At 44.4% G+C, this 18,738-nt stretch overlaps 1 protein-coding gene across 2 annotated transcripts in view; it reads right to left on the minus strand.

The window, feature by feature from the left end:
- Window positions 1-18,738, minus strand: part of LOC134352869 (reticulon-2-like) — a 269,961-nt gene that overhangs the window by 233,678 nt on the left and 17,545 nt on the right. For both annotated transcript variants that reach the window (XM_063060408.1, XM_063060409.1), the window contains exons 3-4: window positions 10,165-10,950; window positions 5,087-5,392 (exon numbers count right to left, since the gene is read on the minus strand). In XM_063060408.1, the coding sequence (XP_062916478.1) occupies window positions 5,087-5,392; window positions 10,165-10,950 (1,092 nt within the window). The remainder of the gene's footprint in view (window positions 1-5,086; window positions 5,393-10,164; window positions 10,951-18,738) is intronic.

Below are 18,738 nucleotides of genomic sequence, written 5' to 3' on the forward strand. Positions count from 1 at the left end.
CCCTCTGATCCCCCTAGCCACAAGGGCCATATCTAACTCCCTCTTAAATATAGCCAATGAACTGGCCTCAACTGTTTCCTGTGACAGAGAATTCCACAGATTCACCACTCTCTGTGTGAAGAAGTTTTTCCTAATCTCAGTCCTAAAAGGCTTCCCCTCTATCCTCAAAGTGTGACCCCTCGTTCTGGACTTCCCCAACATCGGGAACAATCTTCCTGCATCTAGCCTGTCCAATCCCTTTAGGATTTTATACGTTTCAATCAGATCCCCCCTCAATCTTCTAAATTCCAACGAGTACAAGCCTAGTTCATCCAGTCTTTCTTCATATGAAAGTCCTGCCATCCCAGGAATCAATCTGGTGAACCTTCTTTGTACTCCCTCTATGGCAAGGATGTCTTTCCTCAGATTAGGGGACCAAAACTGCACACAATACTCCAGGTATGGTCTCACCAAGGCCTTGTACAACTGCAGTAGTACCTCCCTGCTCCTGTACTCGCATCCTCTTGCTATAAATGCCAGCATACCATTCGCCTTTTTCACCGCCTGCTGTACCTGCATGCCCACTTTCAATGACTGGTGTATAATGACACCCAGGTCTCATTGCACCTCCCCTTTTCCTAATCGGCCACCATTCAGATAATAATCTGTTTTCCTATTTTTGCCACCAAAGTGGATAACTTCACATTTATCCACATTAAATTGCATTTGCCATGAATTTGCCCACTCACCCAACCTATCCAAGTCACCCTGCATTCTCTTAGCATCCTCCTCACAGCTAACACTGCCGCCCAGCTTCGTGTCATCCGCAAACTTGGAGATGCTGCATTTTATTCCCTCATCCAAGTCATTAATATATATTGTAAACAACTGGGGTCCCAGCACTGAGCCTTGCGGTACCCCACTAGTCACTGCCTGCCATTCTGAAAAGGTCCTGTTTATCCCCACTCTTTGCTTCCTGTCTGCTAACCAATTCTCTATCCACATCAATACCATACCCCCAATACCGTGTGATTTAAGTTTGCACACTAATCTCCTGTGTGGGACCTTGTCAAAAGCCTTTTGAAAATCCAAATATACCACATCCACTGGTTCTCCCCTATCCACTCTACTAGTTACATCCTCAAAAAATTCTGAGATTCGTCAGACATGATTTTCCTTTCACAAATCCATGCTGACTTTGTCCGATAATTTCACCGCTTTCCAAATGTGCTGTTATCACATCTTTGATAACTGACTCCAGCAGTTTCCCCACCACCGACGTTAGGCTAACTGGTCTATAATTCCCCAGTTTCTCTCTCCCTCCCTTTTTAAAAAGTGGGGTTACATTAGCCACCCTCCAATCCTCAGGAACTAGTCCAGAATCTAACGAGTTTTGAAAAATTATTACTAATGCATCCACTATTTCTTGGGCTACTTCCTTAAGCACTCTGGGATGCAGACCATCTGGCCCTGGGGATTTATCTGCCTTTAATCCCTTCAATTTACCTAACACCACTTCCCTACTAACATGTATTTCGCTCAGTTCCTCCATCTCACTGGACCCTCTGTCCCCTACTATTTCTGGAAGATTATTTATGTCCTCCTTAGTGAAGACAGAACCAAAGTAATTATTCAATTGGTCTGCCATGTCCTTGCTCCCCATAATCAATTCACCTATTTCTGTCTGTAGGGGACCTACATTTGTCTTTACCAGTCTTTTCCTTTTTACATATCTATAAAAGCTTTTACAGTCAGTTTTTATGTTCCCTGCCAGTTTTCTCTCATAATCTTTTTCCCCCTTCCTAATTAAGCCCTTTGTCCTCCTCTGCTGAACTCTGAATTTCTCCCAGTCCTCAGGTGAGCCACTTTTTCTGGCTAATTTGTATGTCTCACCTGAAGTCTTGTCTTGGAGCCACCCTGTACTTAGCTCCCTTCCTGACCCTTGCCTCCGTCAGGTAAGCCAGGCCAGATTGCCGTTACCCTGCGGTGGGTCCTGTCCCGTCCTGTCACTTGCCCTCCGTCAGGTAAGTCAGGCCAGATTGCTGTTATCCTGCGGTGGGTTCTGTCCCTTCCTGTCCCTTGCCTCCGTCGGATGGAGATCTGTGCCCTACCCAGGAGGAGCTTCAAGCCCCCAAACCTCTAGCCTCGCCTCAAGGCTCCGGTCTCCAGCCTCGCCTCAAGTCTGAAGACTCCAGCCTTGTCCTGCCTGCCAGCCAAGTCACATCCTTGTCTAGTTCTGGGGTCCGAGCCAGAGGCAAGGCCCAGGTTCTGGGTCCTTGTCCAGTCTCTGGCTCGGAGTCCAAGCCCAGGCTCCTAGATCTCTTGTCCAGTTCTGTTCCGGGTTCCCGGTTTTTGTGTCCATGTCCTAGCCCTCACCTTGTATGCTAGTCCTGTCCCTAGTATTTCAGTGTCTGTGTCTTGCACTTGGGTCCGTTCCCAGCCACCACCTTATGACAGCACCTTCCGATCCTATGTCACCTCTTTCTAATGATTTAATATCATTTTTTAGCAATAAAGCCACGCCACCCCCTCTGCCTACCTGCCTATCCTTCCGATACACCATGTATCCTTGGACGTTCAGCTCCTAGAGACATGCATCTTTTAGCCACGTCTCAGTGATGGCCACAATATCATACCTGCCAATCTGTAGCTGTACGACAAGATCACCCACCTTATTCCTTATGCTGCGTGCATTTAAGTACAAACCTTATTTGGTACTTTTTGCTTTGATTGCACTGCAACTCATCCCAATGGACATATCCCTGAACATTTGCCACATTTCTGCCGTACATTTCCCTGAGAATATCTGTTCCCAATTTATGCTTCCAAGTTCCAGCCTGATAGCTTCATATTTCCCCTTACTCCAATTAAACGCTTTCCTAACTTGTCTGTTCCTAACCCTCTCCAATGCTATGGTAAAGGGGATAGAACTGTGATCATTGTCTCCAAAGTGATCTCACACTGAGAGACCTGACACCTGTCCAGGTTCATTTCCCAATACCAGATCAAGTACAGCCTCTCCTCTTGTAGGCTTATCTATATATTGTGTCGGGAAACCTTCATGGACACACCTAACAAACTCCACCCCATCTGAACCCCTTGCGCTAGGGAGATGCCAATCAATATTTGTGAAATTAATATCTCCCACCACAACAACCCGGTTATTATTACACCTTTCCAGAATCTATCTTTCTATCTGCTCCTCAATGTCCCTGTTTCTATTGGGTGCTCTATAAAAATCACCCAGTAGAGTTATTGACCCCTTCCTGTTCCTAACTTCTACCTACAGAGACTCAGTAGACAATCCCTCCATGACTTCCTCCTTTTCTGCAGCTGTGACACTATCTCTGGTCAACAGTGCCACGCCCCCACCTCTTTTGCCTCCCTCCCTGTCCTTTCTTAGACATTTATAGCCTGGCACTCTGAGTAACCATACCTGCCCCGAACCATCCAAGTCTCTGTAATAGCCATGACATCATAGCTCCAAGTACTGATCCACGCTTTAAGCTCATCCACTTTGTTCATGATGCTTCTTGCATTAAAATAGACACATCTCAAACCATCAATTCAATTCAAAGCCTCAAAAAAAGCAGCATCCATCATTAAGATCCCCATCACCCAGAACATGCCCAATTCTCATTGCCACCATCAAGGAGGAGATACAGGACGCCTGAAGTCACACACTCAAGATTTTATAAACGGCTTGCATGCCATAGTAGGGGTTAACACAATGCTGTTATGTCTCAAGGCATTGAAGCTTGAAGTTCAAGTCTGGTGTTCACTATAAGGAGTCTCTGTATGTCTTCCATGTGGAATGCAGGGATTTTCTCCGAGTCCTCTGGTTTCCTCTCACAGTCCAAAGGGTTAGTTAATTGTTCACTATAACTGTCCCATGATTAGGTTAGGGCTGAATCAGGGTTGACAGGGGTTCCTGAGTGGTGCAACTCGTAGGGTCAGAAGGTCTGATTATGCACTGTATCTCTAAGTAAGTAAAAATTAAATAACAAGCCATCAGATTTATGAATGGACAGTGAACCCATCACTATTTTCTTTTTCTGCTCTCCTGTTGCACTATTTATTTAATTACATATACATATTTCTTATTGCAATTTATAGTTTTTTATTCTGTGCTGCTGCCACAAAGCAACATATTTCATGATATTAAGCCTCATTCTACTTCTGACATTGGAACCCCAGAGCAATGAACTGCCAGTCCTACCCCTCTAACAACCAACAATAGCTTCAACATCTTCATTCCACATAATTTCTTTCTTAGTAAGTAAGGAGGTTTGGCTTGTCACCAAACACTCAGACAAACTTGTACAAATGTGCTGTTGAAAGCATTGTGATTAGTTGCATCATAGTTGATGTAAGAACATAGCAGGTTGCAGTGTAGTGAATTCAACTCAACACATTAATTCTCAACATTCCTTCCCAACACTGCGAGTATCCACAGAAGGCACTACCTCAAGAAGGCATCCACTTATCAAAACCCCTATCATCTGGGTCATGCCATCGACTCACAACTACTAGCACGCAAGAGGTACCAAAGCCTTAAGTCCCGCACTTACTAGGTTCAAGACAAGGCAAGGTAGTAAATTAGATTAGTCATTGGCTTCACAGGAGAAGCTGAAGGTGATAGTAGATAGTTGTATCTCTGTCTGGAGGCCTGTGACAAGTGGAGGACTCTAGGGATCAGTGACGGGACCATCGCTGTTTTTCATCTATATCAATGATCTGGATGATAATGTGGTAACCTGGATCATCAAATTTGTAGGTGACACCAAGATTGGGGCTGTAGTGGACAACAAAAAAGACCAGTTAACGAGCAGTAGAGAAGCATCTTTTCCTTACACCTCATCCTTGACATCCCTGCCCTGAGAGTTTTCATTCAGACTGCAATTAGCATTATTTGTCGCATACACATCAAAACGCAGAGTGAAATGCGCCATTTGCGTCAAGTCAAATCAGTGAGGATTGTGCTCTTGTCGTGCTTCTGGCACCATTACAGCATGCCTACAATGCACTAACCTTAAACCTATTTAGCAATAGACAATTATAGAGAGAGCTTCACTCCCTACCCAAACCTGGCTGTCTGTGGGCTTACCTAATTGGTCTGCATCCTTGAAGACCTTAGCTTTGCAAAGGTCTGTTTGGTCCAAGGCACTGAGTTGCCTGTTGTCCAACTGGGCTTCATCATCCATCACTTCCTGAGCTCCTTGCCCAACTGAGACCTGGATGACTGGGGACTGCCATACAATGGTATCACTGCTGTTGGTGTTGATGTCACTTGCTCCTGGCTTTGCGTTGTCCACAATGCCTGTCCCTCCGGTGGGCATTAAAGTATCAACCAAACCCACTGTCTGCAGCACACCTGGTTCTCCATGGTCTGGCATGGGAACCTCCTCTCCCTCTGCAAGAGTAAAGAACAGCAATAATATCAATCTCCTCATCCATATCGCTGTGACATTTCCAGCTGCAGGGAGAGCTAGGTATGTCTATGTGCCGCTGTGTGTGTCCGTGCGCGTGTGCGTGTGTCCGTGTGTGTATGTATGTCCGTGTGTGTGTGTCCGTGCGTGTGTGTCCATCTGCATGTGCGTCCGTGCATGTGTGCCTGTGCGTGTCAGTGTGCGTGTCCGTGTGTTTATGTATGTCCGTGTGAGTGTGTGAGAGTGTGTGTGTGTGTGTGTGTGTGTGTGTGTGTGTGTGTATGTATAAGGGATATTTGTCCTGTACCACCAGTCAACGGAATTCAGAAACACCCTGCTGTTTGCCTGATCCTCCCATGAGAACGCACAATATAGAACAGTCCAACTCAGAAACAATGTTATGCCGAACTGGAACATCATTCATAGAACACAGTACAGAGCAACACACACAAAATGCTGGAGGAACTCAGCAGGTCAGACAGCATCTATGGAGGTGAATAAACAGTTGACGTTTCGGGCTGAGACTCTTCATCAGGACTGGAAAGGAAAGGGAGAGATTCTAGAATAAAAAGGTGGGGGTGGGGCACTAGCTAGAAGGTGATAGGTGAAAATGGGTGGGAAAGGCAAAAGGGCTGGTGGAGAAGGAATCTGATAGGAGAGGAGAGTGGACCAAGAGAGAAAGGGAAAAAGGAGGGGTAACAGAGCAAGGTGATAGGCAAGTGAAGAGAAGAGGTAAGTGGCCAGAGTGTGGATTAGAAGAAGAGGGAAAGAGGAGAGAAAAAAATTTGAAAAGGAGAAATCAATTTTCATGCTATTGGGTTGGAGGTACAGTACAGGCCCTTCGGCCCATGTGTCTGCTGTCTACATGGACTTCAGTTAGGCCTTTGACAAGGCCCTTCATGGGAGGCTGGTGGAAAAGGTTGAGTCGCTCAGCATTTAGGATGAGTTAGTAAATCGGTTTAGACATTGGCCTTGTGGGAGAAGTGAGAGAGTTGTAGCAGAGGGTTGTCTCCCTGACTGGAGGCCTGTGACTAGTGGTGTACTGCAGGGATCGGTGCCTGGTCCTTTATTCTTTGTCATTTGGTTGATAAGGTGGTTAACTGGCTCAGCAAATTTGCAGATGACACCAAGATTGGGATGTAGTAGACAGCGGGTAAGGCTATCATGGCTTGCAGAGGGATTGGAATCAGATGGAAAAATGGGCTGGAAAATGGCAGATGGAATTTAATACAGACAAGTGTGAGGTTTTACACTTCGGTAGGACCAACCAGTGAATGGTAAGGCACTAAGGAGTGTGGAATACAGATACTTAAATCATTGAAAGTGGCATCACAGATAGGAAGGATCATAAAGAAACATTGGCCTTCATAAATTAATGCACTGAGTACAGAAGATGGGATGTTATGTTAAAGTTGTACAAGTCATTGGAGAGGCCTACACCGGAGTATTGTGTGTAGTTTTGGTCACTTTTACCTACAGAGAAGATGTAAACAAGGTTAAAAGAGTACAGAGAAAATTTACAAGGATGTTGCTGGGTCTGGAGGACCTGAGTGAGATAGGAAGATTGAGAGGTGATTTGACAGAAGTATACAAATTATGAGGGGGTATAGATTGGGAAAAGGCAAGCAGGATTTTTTCACTGAGCTTGGGTAGGACTACAACCAGAGGTTGTGGCTGAAGGGTGAAAAGGGATAAGTTTAAGAGGAACATGAGTGAATCTTCTTCACTCAGAGGGCTGTGTGAGTGTGGAATGAGTTGACAGCACAAGGGTCCATGCAAGTTTGATTTCAACATTTAAGAGAAGTTTACTTGGATAGTAGGGATATGGACAGCAATGGTCCTGGTTCAAGTCGTTGAGTGTAGGCAGTTTAAATGGTTTTTGGCAGGTACTGGATGGGCCAACGGATCTGCTTCTGTGCTGTAGTTCTCTATGACTCTATTTAATCATGTCTGATCCATTTCCCTCTTAGCCCAATTATCCCACCTTCTCCCCATATCCCTTCATACCCCGACTAATCAAGAATCTATCAATTACTGCCTTAAATATACCCAATGACTTGGCCTCCTGTCTGTGGCAACGAGTTCTATAGATTCACCACTCTCTGGCTAAATAAGTACCTCCTCATCTCTGGTCCCTCTGTTTTGAAGCTGTGTCCTCTGGTCTTTGACTCCCCCACCACAGGAAATATCTTCTCCAAATCTACTCTTTCGAGGCCTTTCAAAATTCGATGGACTTCAATGAGAACCCCCCTCATTCTCCTGAATTCCAGTGAGTACAGGCCCAGAGCCAACAAATGCTCCTCAGATGTTACGCCTTTTGATCCGAGAATCATTTTTCTTAACCTCTTCTGAACCCTCTCCAATGTAAATACATCCCTGCTTAAGATAAGGGGCCCAAAACTGCTCACAATACTCCAAATGAGGCCTCACTAGTGCCTTATAAAGCCTCAACATTGCATCCTTGATTTTATATTCCAGTCCTCCTGAAATGAATGCCAACATTGCATTTGCCTTCCTCATCACTGACTCAACCTGTAAATTAACCTTTAGGGAATCCTGCACGAAGACTCCTAAGTCCCTTTGCACCTCAGATTTTTGAATTTTCTCTCCACTTAGAAAATAGTTTATATTTTTATTTCTCCTACCAAAGTGCATGACTGATACTGTATTCCATCTATCACTTCTTTATCCATTCTCCTAATCTGTCTGTCCTTCTAAGCCTCTCTGCTTCCTCAAAACTACCTGCACCTCCACCAAGTCCACAAACATGGCCACAAAACCATCAATTTCTGAATCCAAATCACTGACATATAATGTAAAAAGAAGTGGTCCAAACACAGACCCCTGTGGTACACCACTAGTCACTGGCAGCCAACCAGAAAACTCTACCTTTGCCATCTGCCAATCAGCCAATGCTCTATCCATGCTAGTATCTTTCCTGTAATAAAATGGGCTCTTATCTTGTTAAGCACCTTGTCAAAGGCCTACTGAAAATCCAAGTACACAACATCTACCTTTGTCTATCTTTCATGTTATTTCTTCAAAGAATTCCAACAGATTTGTCAGGCAAGATTTCCCCTTAAGGAAACCATGCTTACTTTGATCTATTTTATCATGTGCCTCCAAGTACCCCGGAATTACATCCTTAACAATTGACTCCAATATCTTCCCAGCCACGGAGGTCAGTATCACTGGCCTATAATTTCCTTTCTTCTGCCTCTCTCCCTTCTTGAAGAGTGGAGTGACATTTGCAATTTTCCAGTCCTCTGGACCCATGCCAGAATCCATTGATTTGTAAAAGATCATTACTAATGCCTCCACAATCTCTTCAGCCACCTCCTTCACAACCCTGGGGTGTAGACCATCTGGTCCAGGTGATTTATCTGCCTTCAGACCTTTCGGTTTCTCAAGCATCTTCTCCCTAGTAATAGCAACTTCACTCATTTCTTCTCCCCACCTCCCCCCCCCCCAACACTCTTGAACCTCTGGTATACTGCTAGTATCTCTCACAGTGAAGACTGATGCAAAATGCTTATTTGGTTCCTCCGCCATTTTCTTATCTCCCCTTTACTGCAGTCCAATATCTACTCTTGCCTCTCTTTTTATATACGTGAAAAATTTTTTTATATCTACTCTCGCCTCTCTTTTATATATCTGATAAGTTGTCCTGTTTGGCTAACTTATCTTCATATTTCATCTTTTCACTCCTTGTGGCTTTTTTATTTGCCTTCTGATGGTTTTTAAAAACTTCCCAATCCTATAACTTCCTACTAATTTTTGCTCTATTATATGCCCTCTCTTTGGCTTTGAATTCTTTTGTCGGCCGTGGTTGTGTCACCCTGCCTTTAGAATACTTCTTCCTCTTAGGGAATGTATCTATCCCGTGCCCTCAGGATTGCTCCCAGAAATTCCAGCCCTTGCTGCTCGTTGTCATCCCTGCTAGTGTCCCCTTCCATTCAATTTTGGCCAGCTCCTCTCTCATGCCTCTGTAATTCCCCTTATTCCACTGTAACACTGATATCTTACTTTAGCTTCTTCTTCTCAATTTGCAGGGGGATTTCTATTATATTATGATCATTGGCCCCTAAGGGTAATTTGTAAACCACACCTTTGCTACTGTTTGGAGCAAAATATAATTCCAATCAGGGTCCTTTTACCCTTGCAGTTTCTTAGCTCGACCCACAAGAAATTCTACACCTTCCAATCCTATGTCACTTCTTTCTAATGATTTGACTTCATTTTTTACCAACAAAGCCACCTCACACCCTCTGCCTAACTGCCCGTCCATTCGATACAATGTGTATTCTTGGATGCTGCTCCCAGTTATAATCTCCTTGTAGCCACAACTTAGTGATGCTCACGTCTGTAACTGCGCTACAAGTTCACCTACCTTACTCTGTATACTGCGTGCATTAAATCTAACACCTTCAGTCCTGTTTGATTTTGTCCCCTTTTTACATTGCCTCTGTTTGTAAAACAACTGCCCCATCACTCCGGTTCACATCCCCCTGCCAAATTAGACACTCCCACTATTGGAAATATCCTCTGCATGGCCATTTTCAATACTCATTAGGTTTCAATGAGATCCACCCCCATTCTTCTAACCCCAGCAAGTACAGGCTCCAAGCTATCAAATATTTCTTTTACATAAAGGAAAGCTGAACTAGCACCTCAGCATGCTTCTGGAAGTTGGCCACTATCTTAGGCATCTCTACACACCCTTGGGTGCTCCTGACTTTCTGCCCTGCCCTCCTACCTGAGACAGATGGCAGTGAGGGATCTGAAGACAGCTGCTCTTCTTCCATCTCCCTCAGCAGTTGGAGCTCGGCAGCCAGTGACATCACCTCAAGGACTTCTGTAAACTTCACCTTCTCCTTGTTGGAGATGGTGCTTTCCAGGTTCAACCCTCCTTCCATCTCAGTCTCCATATCAGGCCTCTCAAGATCCTTCTGGTCATTGGAGGCCCCTATTGGATTGACTGGGGTCTGTGTCACAGTCTCATCAAGGCCCAGTCTTGGAACCTCAGTCTCCTTGTGGTCTTGGCTGAGCAGAAAAGCTCCTGAGGCAGATGGAACGGGGCTGCAGAGCAATGGGTCCCAGTTCTCTGCATCCCTTGGTTTGGGTTTGGTTCTTTCTGCACCGGCCTTCAGTTCAGGTACACTTTCCCTCTCTTTCTGCTCCAAAACTCCAGACAGATCGATGTGATCTTTCTCCATGTCATCCTTGTCTTCCACCAGAAAAGCCTCGATTGTCTCAGTTCGGACTATGCCCCTGGACGCAGAATGCTGCTTATTAGTCGTGTGGGGTGTATCAGCTGCCAAGAACGTACAGCCACTTCTTCCATCTCCAAACCCCCTCTCAGTGAGGTCGGACAGGCTGCTGGATGGGAAGCAACCAGCCTGAATGAGGGATGCTCTGCATGACAAGGCCGAGTCCAGGGACATCTGGCGAGGGGTGCCCCAGTGCAGGGAAGTGTCCGTTGAGACGTCATCATCTGACAGGTCTTGTGCCGTCTGGGGTTCCAAGAAGTCCTCACTGGCACCTGAATGGGACAGGGGAGCAAGGAAGTCCTCGGTCATTGGTGACCCCACATCAAGGTTGTGCCTCCAGTAACAGATCTGCTCACCACGTCCACATAAACAAAACCTTCCTCTAACACATCTCCTTCACATCTCCTCCCATGCCCCCAAATCAACCTTCTTTTTGCCTTTGCTCACCAACCCATCTTGCCAGTTATCAAACTGCAATAACAAGGTGGCAGTCCTGATACAGGTTTTCATCAATAATTCCTTTTTTCAGACTGCATTTTCACCCTTACACCATTCTGTCACTTCATGCTTTTTGCAGTATTATATTTATTATTACTGTGTACACTCTGTACTCTGTGAGTTTCACAAGAGCTAGTAATTTCATTGCACTGTTATGTACACGTATATTTATCTGTTTATTTATTTGTTTGTTTATTGAGGTCCAGTGCGGAATAGACCCTTCCGGCCCTGTCACCTATCAACTCCTGATTTAACCCTAGCCTAACCACGGGACAATTTACAGTGTACTAACCGGTACCTCTTTGGGCTGTGGGAGGAAACTGGAGCACCTGGACAACACATTTCACGAGCAGGACATACAGACTCCTTACAAATAATGTTGGAATTAAACTCCAAACTCTGTCACTATGGCGCATATGACGATAAAGTAATGTGATTCAATCCACCTTATGAAGCACGTGCATTCAGACTGTAGTGACAACACAGAGCTCTCAGTCACATTACTTCATGTTCCCATTCCACCTGAACCTGTCCATCTGTGGTGCCTCACACTGGTATGATGAGGCCCTACGCAAGCTTGCAGAACAGCTTCCCACTTTCTGTCTGGGGATCACTGCAGACTTTCTGATTAAAAATCAAATTCAAGATCAGCTTAATTTATCACATGTACATACAGCAAAATGCATCGTTTGCAGTGATCAAATCAGTGAGAATTGGCTGGGCATGCAAGTGTCACCATGCTTTTGACACCAACATCACATGCCCACAGCTCACTAACCCTAACCTGTACATATTTCAGTTACTTTGTTGCCTTGTTGTGTTAAGTATCCGTTCTCTCTTGTTTTGTGGCCCCTGGAGGCTTGGTATTCTTCAGTTTATTATTAAATGACCACTCTGCACAAAATTGTCTCCGTGGTTGGGTTAAGTCTCCTCTACATTTCTTGATACAAAGGAGCGTAAAAGCTGAGGTGCACAGTGAGAGACTCAGGCTGTGCTACAGACAGAATTAAAATAAGCCAGGATTACAGTGTTGCTTAAAAGCATGACTGGCTAGATCTGACACAAACAGTGAGAGCTTACCTGACCATGTTGTAGTCGGGAGGAGAAGATAGCGGCACGACGCAGCTTGCAGGGGCCACTCTGGTGGTGATATCTGTAATCTGTCAAGTAGGGTGCCGTGCACAATCCTGATTTGATGGAGATGGATGTGAGAACACAGAGGAACATCTAGTGAAACTTCTTTAGTGCCTGCTTCGCTGCCGCTACTACTGTGTGGTCCAGAATCTCCGGGGGGGAAGGCCCCGAGTCCTCGGCTTTGCTTGCTGTTCGGCGGCCGGGGCAGGATCGAAGCGCTCGGCAGAGGATGGTGCTCAGTGTCGGAGGGCTGGCTGAAGGTTCAAAGTTTTCGGATGGACTCAGAGTCCGCTGTGGTCGGGTGCTTCCAATGGTGCCGCATCGGCAAGTTTGCGGCGCTTGGAGGTTCATGGCAGGGAGAGTTTCTCCCTTCTACTGTCTGTGTGAGATGATGAGGCTATCGGGACTTGAGACTTTTTTTTTACCATGCCCATGGTCTGCTCTTCATCCGATTACAGTATTGCTTTGCACTGTTGTAACTATATAATTATGTGGTTTTGTCAGTTTTAGTCTTGGTTTGTCCTGTGTTTCTGTGATATCATTCTGGAGGAACATTGCATCATTTTTTAATGTATGCATTTCTAAATGACAATAAACGAGGACTGAGTGTCCTCATAATCTAATATGGAATGTGGGAGGAAACCCGAGCCATACTGTCATGTCAGAACGTACAAATTCCTTACAGAGAGCGACAGAAATCGACCCCCAAGTTAACAGCTGGTGCTGTAACAGCTAACTGTTACGTTACTGTACCACCCCCAACATGCTCAGGTAAGCTCTGGTTGTTTGTGTCAGATCTAGCCAGTCCTGGTTTTGAGCAACTGTCTGTGAGCATAGCCTGAGTCTCTCACTGTGCACCTCACAGCTTTTACACTCCTTTGTATCAAGAAATGAAGAGGAGACTTAACCCAACCATGGAGAGTGGTCATTTAATAATAAACTGAAAAATAACAAGCCTCCAGGGGCTACAAAACGAGAGAGAATGGATACCTAACACAACAAGGTAACTGAAGGCTTGGAGCAGCTGGTTGAGGCTGGCTGGTTCAATGAGTGAACAACGACTCTGAATGAGGGCTGGGTTTAAATAAACTGCAGATGATTAATTGGAAACAAGTACCAGATGACTCTTGTTACCTGGGTGGAGATGGGGAGATACCTCCCTGTGCAGGCATGACACTTTGTGTTTTCTCTCTCTTGCTAACCTTTGAACCAGATAATTTCATCACATCTACCCAAGTCAATCCTGGCTTCACTCTTTCAGAGACATTCCCTTAGCCTTATATGTTCCTCCCCCATGCTCTCTCTGTAATTTAAAACTAATTTGTTTTCCCTTTCACATTTCTGACCAACTCCTTCTCTTCCCTCAGACACTGCTTGACCAACTGAGTGTTTCCAGCATGTTTTGATTTTATCTCAGATTGACGGCTCCTGCTATGTTTGTTTCTATTCATTCCCATGATGATTAGAAGGGAACAAATGAAAAATTGGAGTCCACGACAGAAAAAAGACTGAGGATCCAAGGCTACAGCGCCCTGGATGACCAAAGATAGATTAAAATAAATAAGGAATTCAAGTCAGATCTACTATAAGACAATAGATAGATAGGTGGAGGAATAGGTAGTTCTGAGGAAGCATGGAGTCTGCAGAAGGAACAGATTAGGAGAATGGGCAAAGAAGTGGCAGACCTTTTGTGCGCCGCAGACCGGTTTAATATTGACAATATTCTTGTGGCTGACGGGGGGGCGGGGGGTGTTCAAGTTCAACAGTGTGTGTGACAGGGAATGAGGAAAGGTGCAGCGGACTCATATCATTTCATATCACCAAATCATATCATTTTTGCGTCCGATAGCACATGCTCGCAGCCTGGTAGTCGGGAATGTATGATCATGCACTTTGGAAAAAGGAATAAAAGCATAGACTATTTTCTAAACTGGAAGAAATTTCTGACACCAGAGGTGCAAAGGGCCTTGGGAAACCTGGTGCAGGATTCCCTAAAGGTTAACTTGCAGGTTGAGCCGGTAGTGAGGAAGTCAAATGCAATGTTAGCATTCATTTTGAGAAGACTAAAATATAAAAGAAAGGATGTAATGTTGAGGCTTCATTAGGCATTGGTCAGACCACATTTGGAGTACTGTGAGCAGTCTTTTGCCCCTTACCTAAGGAAGAATGCGCTAGCATTGGAGAGAGTCTAGAGGAGGATTCTGAGAATGATCCTGGCAAAGAAATGGTTAATGTATGAGGAGATTTTAGAAGAATGAGGGCTTTCACATTGAAACCTACTGAATATAGAAAGGCTTAGACAAAGCGGACATGGACAGGGTGTTTCCAATAGTGAGATAGTCGGACTAGAGGGCACATTCTCAGAAGGGTACCTCTTTAGCACAGAGGAGAAATTTCTTCAGCTAGAGGGTGATGAATCTGTGGAATTCATTGCCACAGATGTCTGTGCAGGCCAAGTCATTGAGTATATTTAAAGTGGAGTTTGATAGGCTTTTGATCAGTAAGGGAGTTGAATGTTATGGGAAAAAAGTAGGAGAATGGGGTTGAGAGGGAAGATAAATCAGTCATGATTGAATAGCCGAACAGACTCAAAGGTCCAAATAGCTCCAATGTTTTATGCTCTAAAAAGGCAGCAAGCAGAGGAAAACTGTGAAAGTAAATTAGAAGGATAATAAGCGAAAGCCATAGAACAACCGTGGTGTGAGGGTATCCTGTCCTCTTTAGTAGGGAAGAAAAGATTGGGCCTGGATGAGCATGAAACAAGAGAGCTGACTAGCAGAAAGCTCAGAACTGCCCAGCGCTTCATGTCCACCACCAGTGAGCGATAGTCTTGTCATGCCCTTGTGCTTCCATTTTATCTGAATGATACATAATTGAAGAGAAGTTCCTAAGAATGAAGTGCAATCCCATTGCAACATGCAGGGTCAACAGAGGGATTCATTTCCCAAGGCTGGGTTGTCCAGAACCAGGGGTCATAATTTCATATGATGGGGTCAGAAGGAATTTCTTTAGGAAGATGGTGAATCTTTGAAACAATCTATCCCAGTAAGCTGCGGAGGCTCAGCCACTCTCGCTATGAGGAGAGGTTTCAGAAATCGGATGTGCAAAGGCAGTTTCAGTTTAGGATTCTCTTAGGGTATTTTGCAGGTTAGACCATAACACCATAAAACCATAAAACAAAGGAGCAGATTTAGGCCACTCGGCCCATCAAGTCTGCTCCACCAATCCATTATGGCTGATTTATTATTCCTGTCAACTCCATTCTCCTACCTTCTCCCTGAGACCAACGATGTTCTGACTAACCAGAAATCTATCAACCTCCACTTTAAATATACTCAATGACTTGGCTTCTACAGCGATCTGTGGCAATGAATTCCACAGATTCACCACACTCTGGCTAAAGAAATCCCTCTTTGTCTCTGTTTCTAAATGGACATCTGTCTATTCTGAGACTCTGCCTTTTGATCCCAGATTCATCCACTATAGGAAACATCCTCTCCGCATCCACTCTGCCTAGGCCTTTCAATATTCAATAGGTTTCAATGAGATCCCCCCTCATTCTTCTAAACACCAGTGAGTGCAGGGCCAGAGCCATCGAACATTCCTCACACGTTAACCCTTTCAATCTTAGAATCGTCCTCCTGAACCTTCTATGGACCCTCCCCAATGCAAGCACAACTTATCTTAGAAAAGGGGTCCAAAACTGCTCACAATACTCCAAGTGCAGTCTGATCAATACCTTAGAAAGTCTCAGCATCACGTCCTTGTTCTTATATTCTAGACCAGGGGCCCCAACCTTTTTCGCACTGCGGACCGGCCAACCGGGGGGGGGGGGGGGTTTGCCAAAGGACGAGAGTAGCAGCCAAATACTCTGGGTTTACCCCGAGAAAGACTACAATGACCATGAAGCCTTGCGTGGGCACCAGTGCGCATGCGTAACTTGCGCATACTTGTATGTTTTTTTTTCCACAAATCGTTTTTGGCGATTCTTTTCGGGGAGGGTGGGGTGGGTGTTAATCACGACCGGAATACAGATAATAAGCTAATACACTCAATTTTGTTTCTAAAAGGGTTTATCTAACTAATTTGATATTAAACACACAGCGCATATTTTCCTCGCATGAATAAGTCAATTATCAGGGTAGGACAGGGGAGCTTGAAGTAAATGTTGAACGAACTTCCAGCAGAAATGGTAGAGGCAGGTTCGATATTATCATTTAAAGAAAAATTGGATAGGTATATGGACAGGAAAGGAATGGAGGGTTATGGGCTGAGTGCAGGTCGGTGGGACTAGTTGAGAGTAGCGTTCAGCATGGACTAGAAGGGCAGAGATGGCCTGTTTCCGTGCTGTAATTGTTATATAGTTATATAAGTCAATAGCATCATAACATTTTAAGTATCGTTTGGATATTAAACACGCAGCACATATTTTCCCTGTATGAACATATAAAATCATTGCAACACACCAATATCGCTGAAACAGTGGGAGCCCTGGGATTGTTTTCCTGCAACAAAACAGTCCTATCGAAGGGTGACGAGAGACAGCAGTACTCGAACGGGGTTCCTGATGTCCAGTCTATTCCGCAATTTAGTTTTCGTTGCATTCATTGCAGAGATATGTTGGAAATGGAAGCAACTTTTTCAGTGCTTTCGTGGCTATCTCAGGATATTTAGCCTTGTCTTTGATCCAGAATGCTGGCAGAGATGTTATGTCAAACATACTTTCAGCCCGCCGTCATTTGCAAGCTCAAGGAGTTGATCTCCTTCCCGCGCTGAAATGGATGACGCGCGGGTAATGACCTCGCATGCGTAATGGCTCAACAGTGGGCGTGACAGGGAATGAGGAAAGGTGCAGCTGACTCATATCGCCAAATCATATCGTTTCCTTGTGGCCCGGTACCGGTCTGCGGCCCGGTGGTTGGGGACCGCTGTTCTAGACCTCCTGAAATGAATGCTAACATTTCATTTACCACCGACTCAACTGACAACTTAACCTTTACAGAATCCTGCAAAAAGACTCCCAAGTCCCTTTGCACCTCTGATTTTTGAGTTGGTCGAAAAGAAGGGAAATGTAATGTTAACATTCATTTCATGAGGACTAGAACATAAAAGCAATGATGTAATGCTAAGGCTTTATAAGTAGTGGTCAGACTGCATTTGGAGTACTGTGAACTGCTTTGGACCACATATGGAAGGATGTGCTGGCATTGGAGAGACTCTAGAGGATTAGTAGAATAATCTTGGGAATGAAAGGGTTGCCATATGAGGTGAATTTAGGAGAATGACTGAAGATCAAGATCAGAATCAGAATCAGGTTTAAAATCACCAGCATACCGTATGTCATGAAATCTGTTGTCTTTGTAGCAGCAATACAATGAAATACATAACAATGGAGAGAAAATGTGAATTACAGTAAGTGTATATACAGCTTCCAAAACATCGACTATTAACAACAGAACTCCAAAGAAACTTAGAGGCAACAGAAATGTGGTTTCTTAGAAGAATGCTGAAAATATCATATAGAGATAGGGTAACTAATGAGACAGTACTTCAACGTGCCCATACAAAAAGATCTTTAATGAGAACACTAAATGAGAGGAAATTTAAATTCCTGGGCCATGTCATCAGAAAGGGAGAAATAGAATGCCTTACATTACAAGGCCGTATGCCTGGGAAACACGGAAGAGGAAGGCAAAGAAGAAAATATATGGACACTGTGAAAGAACTAACAGATCCAAGTGTGCGAGATATCATTGACGCTGCATGGGATTGTTCGATGTGGAAAGCCATTATCGCCCATGCCTGTAATGTCCTAGGCACATGAAGAAGAAGAAGTATATACAGCGCCTATAAAAAGTATTTACCTCCTTTGGAAGTTTTCATGTTTTACAACATTGAATCACAGTAGATTTAATTTGGCTTGTTTGACACTGATCAACAGAAAATACTCTTTCATGTCAAAATAAAAACATATTTCTACAAATTGGACTGAATTAATTACAAATATAAAACACAAAATAATTGATTGCATAATTACTCACCCCCTTCAAGTCAACATTTAGTAGATGCACCTTTGGCAATAATTAAGCATTGTGTCTGCTTGGATTGGTCTCTATTAGCTTTGCATATCTGGACACTGCAATTTTTCCTCACTCTTCTTTACAAATCTACTCAAACTCTTGTCAGATCGCATGGGGATCATGAGTGAACAGCTCTTTTCCAGTCCAGCCACAAATTCTCAATTGGATTGAGGTCTGGACTCTGACTTGGCTATTCCAGGACATTAACTTTGTTGTTTTTAAGTCATTCCTTTGTAGCTTTGACTTTATGCTTGGGGTCATTGTCTTGCTGGAAAACAAATCTTCTCCCAAGTTGTAGTTCCCTTGCAGACGCCAGGATTTCCCTGTATTTTGTTGCATTCATTTTAC

The sequence above is a fragment of the Mobula hypostoma genome, chromosome 10 (genome assembly GCF_963921235.1).
Source record: "Mobula hypostoma chromosome 10, sMobHyp1.1, whole genome shotgun sequence".
Lineage (NCBI taxonomy): Eukaryota > Metazoa > Chordata > Chondrichthyes > Myliobatiformes > Myliobatidae > Mobula > Mobula hypostoma.